General features: G+C 40.8%; 1 protein-coding gene across 1 annotated transcript in view; it reads left to right on the top strand.

The window, feature by feature from the left end:
• Positions 1-3,146, top strand: part of pde5ab (phosphodiesterase 5A, cGMP-specific, b) — a gene marked incomplete in the record, with an annotated part of 64,710 nt that overhangs the window by 35,056 nt on the left and 26,508 nt on the right. The window contains 1 exon segment of the mRNA XM_035675737.1: positions 886-1,061. Within this exon segment, the coding sequence (XP_035531630.1) occupies positions 886-1,061 (176 nt within the window).

Here is a 3,146-nt window from a genome sequence, read left to right as displayed (position 1 = left end):
GCATAATCAGCCGATAGCTGCTCCATTAGTTGGCTATGAACGTGACTAATGACCGTGGATGTCCTTCAGTGATGAAACAAAACAGGTCCTTACGGCCTCTCCTCCAACCTTTAAGAGGCCCGGTGATGGGCAAGATCAAAACAGCTCAATTTATTACAATGAAATGCTCTGCATCCTTCTCCTCTAACAGATTCATTCAGACGAGCTCATTTATTGCTTCATGAATACATTATTAGTCTTAGAGATGCAGTATTCTGTTCCTTCCATTTCTGTGTCCTTATAAGGCAAAAACTGGTTCTATCTCATTGTAGGATAATGCAACCAGTTAAGGCAGCTTATCATTTAGACATTCAAGTAAATTAAATCTGTCCAAATGAAATAACCAGCTTCAATAATCCCAACTGTACGCTACCTGTGAGCTAGCTAGCAGCGGGTGCACCGATGTCTTTGCGAGTATACCTTTTTTTGTTCAGCTCAGCCTCTGACTGAACTCACTAGACTCACTAACTCCAGTTCTTTCTGTTCATTTTCCTCTTTCTCTGTTTCCCAGGGATACGTGCAAATGTTTTGCTTAAGTTGAAATATTTAAATCTGTACAACCTTGCCCCAGATTTCAGGGATATGCAATACATAAGCACAAAACTAAAATACTGTAGGATTTAAACTAGATTTTGACAGGGTCTAGTTTGAAATTTAACAGTAAAATAAAAAGAAAACAAAAAAAGTCATCTTCATTTTTGAAAAGGATACAAAGAAACATTTACTTTTGTTCTCAGTCGCATAGCAACAGTGTTCTCAAACCACTTAAACACCTAGGATAATGTACTAAAACTTCCCGTGTCAAAAATACAACCTTTGTGTCTGTTCCTGTGTGTGTCGGTGTAGGTGTGTGTCAGTTGGTGAACAAAATGGACGAAGCATCAGGCAGCGTGAAGGCCTTCAACAGGAACGATGAGCAGTTCCTGGAGGCTTTTGCAATCTTCTGTGGCCTCGGCATCCAAAACACACAGATGTACGAAACAGTGGAGAGAGCCATGGCCAAGCAAGAGGTCACTCTGGAGGTTAGCCTCATGCACACATACTTATTCTTATTGACAGTGCATCTTGAAACTCAGTGCATTCTGTGGCCCATACTGACCTGCGTACTGACAAAATTGGATTTATTCTTGCAGTAGTATAAGACAGAAAAATTCTAACTTCCGACCTAAAAAGATACAGTATAATAAAATTAAAGAAATCTAATTACAAGTATTTAGCTCCGTAATGAAAAATAAACTAGATCAAACTAGGTTAACTTAACTGGCTGCCCATCCCTACTACTCCCCAACAAGGAACTGCCAGAAACATGGTAAATGCCACATCTTACATAGCATTAAGAAGACAATTAAACAGTGTGTCTGAGAAATAAAGACACGACATTCCACATTTAATGAGTTTTGTAGCATGTTTAGAGCACCAAATATGTGATTCATTTCGGTCAATAATGATATTAGCGATTCCAATAAGGCCACAGTCACTGCTTGGGCCCTAATAAATCACTGTATCAGAGGTACCACCCACTAACTGGATATGAGCATAACTAAGAGGTAAAGACTGAAAACCAATATATATAATTTCATAACTTAATGTGTGTGTTTTAGTACCTCTGTCTTTGTGAGGAATCAGTTTGAATAAGTTCGCCCAGTTCTCACATCTCGAGAGACCTAGTTTAGGGTTATGGTTACGATCAGGTTTGGGTTACAGTTAGGGTAAGATTTAGAATTAACTGTTTAGTTGTGATGGTTAAGATGACGTGCAAAGGGGGAGGCTTCATTATGGTAATGAGGGTCCTCATAAGTATAAAAGTATAAAAGAGTACAGTGTGTGTGTGTGTGTGTGTGTGTGTGAGAGAGAGAGAGAGCATCTGATAGAGCTTATATGTGGGTGTGTGAGTGACAGTGAAGAGGCGATGCAGGAGGACTTTTCAAGCTGCTTCTTGACACTTTCCTGCCTTCAGCCTCTGTGTGCGGCAGGCAGAAAAGCACAAATTCATTATAAGTTAGCCCACACACGCTCACAATTGACTATTACACCTTTTCAGTCTCACGTACCTCCCCTCTCCTGCTTCCAGTCACATGCGTGCACACACACCATACTGTACACACTGGCTGTTTTCAGTGTGTGTTCTCAGGTGGTGGAGCTGTCAGCTTCAGGGTGTCAGAGGTGACGTCTCCTCTCGCCTGCAGCTGACGCCCGCCTCCTCCGCCGCCCAGCAGCCTCCACTTTACCCAGTTCAACCAGGCCAGTCCAGGCCAGTCTCCTGCTCACTCTGCCACTGTGTGTCAGTTCGGGTGTATGTGTGAGAGTAGAGAGGTGGATTCGTGAAAAAAGGGGACCGTTTTAAATTGAAATGTTAGTTACAACATCTGTGTTAGATCTGGTTCAAGGCTTTAGCAGGTTGTCCTTCATACCAGGGAAAGTATAGCTGTTAGAAAATATCTTCAGTACTTCAGTGACTGACTTTAATATACTGCCATCACTCTAAGTAACCATGGCGAGCGATTGAAGACTCTCCATAGTGGAAATATACAAATTATACTGTTACCAGGCGCCAGATATCAAAATAGCAGCAAATATAGCTTTGAAGAAACTGGGCTAAAAGACCATTGCCATTGCTTGGCGCCAGTTAATATTCCTATCCCCATTTGATTTATTACAGGGTTAGATACCACAGTATGAACACTGTGGCAAAATCTCTGACTAGTTCTATGCTAACAGCATATTAAGAGGTAACAATACTGGGGAAACTAATAAGAAAATGAGCTAGGGAGGATGAGATTATCAATTATCAAAAACATGAACTGTATTTCTTTTCACTCAATTTTCTCTTTTATTACTTTCTGTTGTGAAAATTAAATTCCCAAACTGCCAGTGCATGGTGTTCTTTGTTTTTGTTTAGACACAAAAGACACAAGGCTCTTTTGCTATAACTCCAGACTCTGAACTTGACTGACGCATTTGATAGATGAGCGACGCCTATTATTTCTTTCCTCCCAGTCAAAAGCTTGCTCATCATGAGCTTCACACATCTATTTGACGTCGTTCCCAAATGAGTCAGATTCATAGATCTTTTCCAGCAGACATTTTGACTTGTCATAGCAGGAGAA

Source organism: Morone saxatilis, unplaced genomic scaffold (assembly GCF_004916995.1).
Source record: "Morone saxatilis isolate NCDOM2014 unplaced genomic scaffold, NCSU_SB_2.0 Contig4, whole genome shotgun sequence".
NCBI classification, from domain to species: domain Eukaryota; kingdom Metazoa; phylum Chordata; class Actinopteri; family Moronidae; genus Morone; species Morone saxatilis.
The sequence above is the reverse complement of the archived record's forward strand: the minus strand, read 5'-3'. Positions and strand labels throughout refer to the sequence as shown.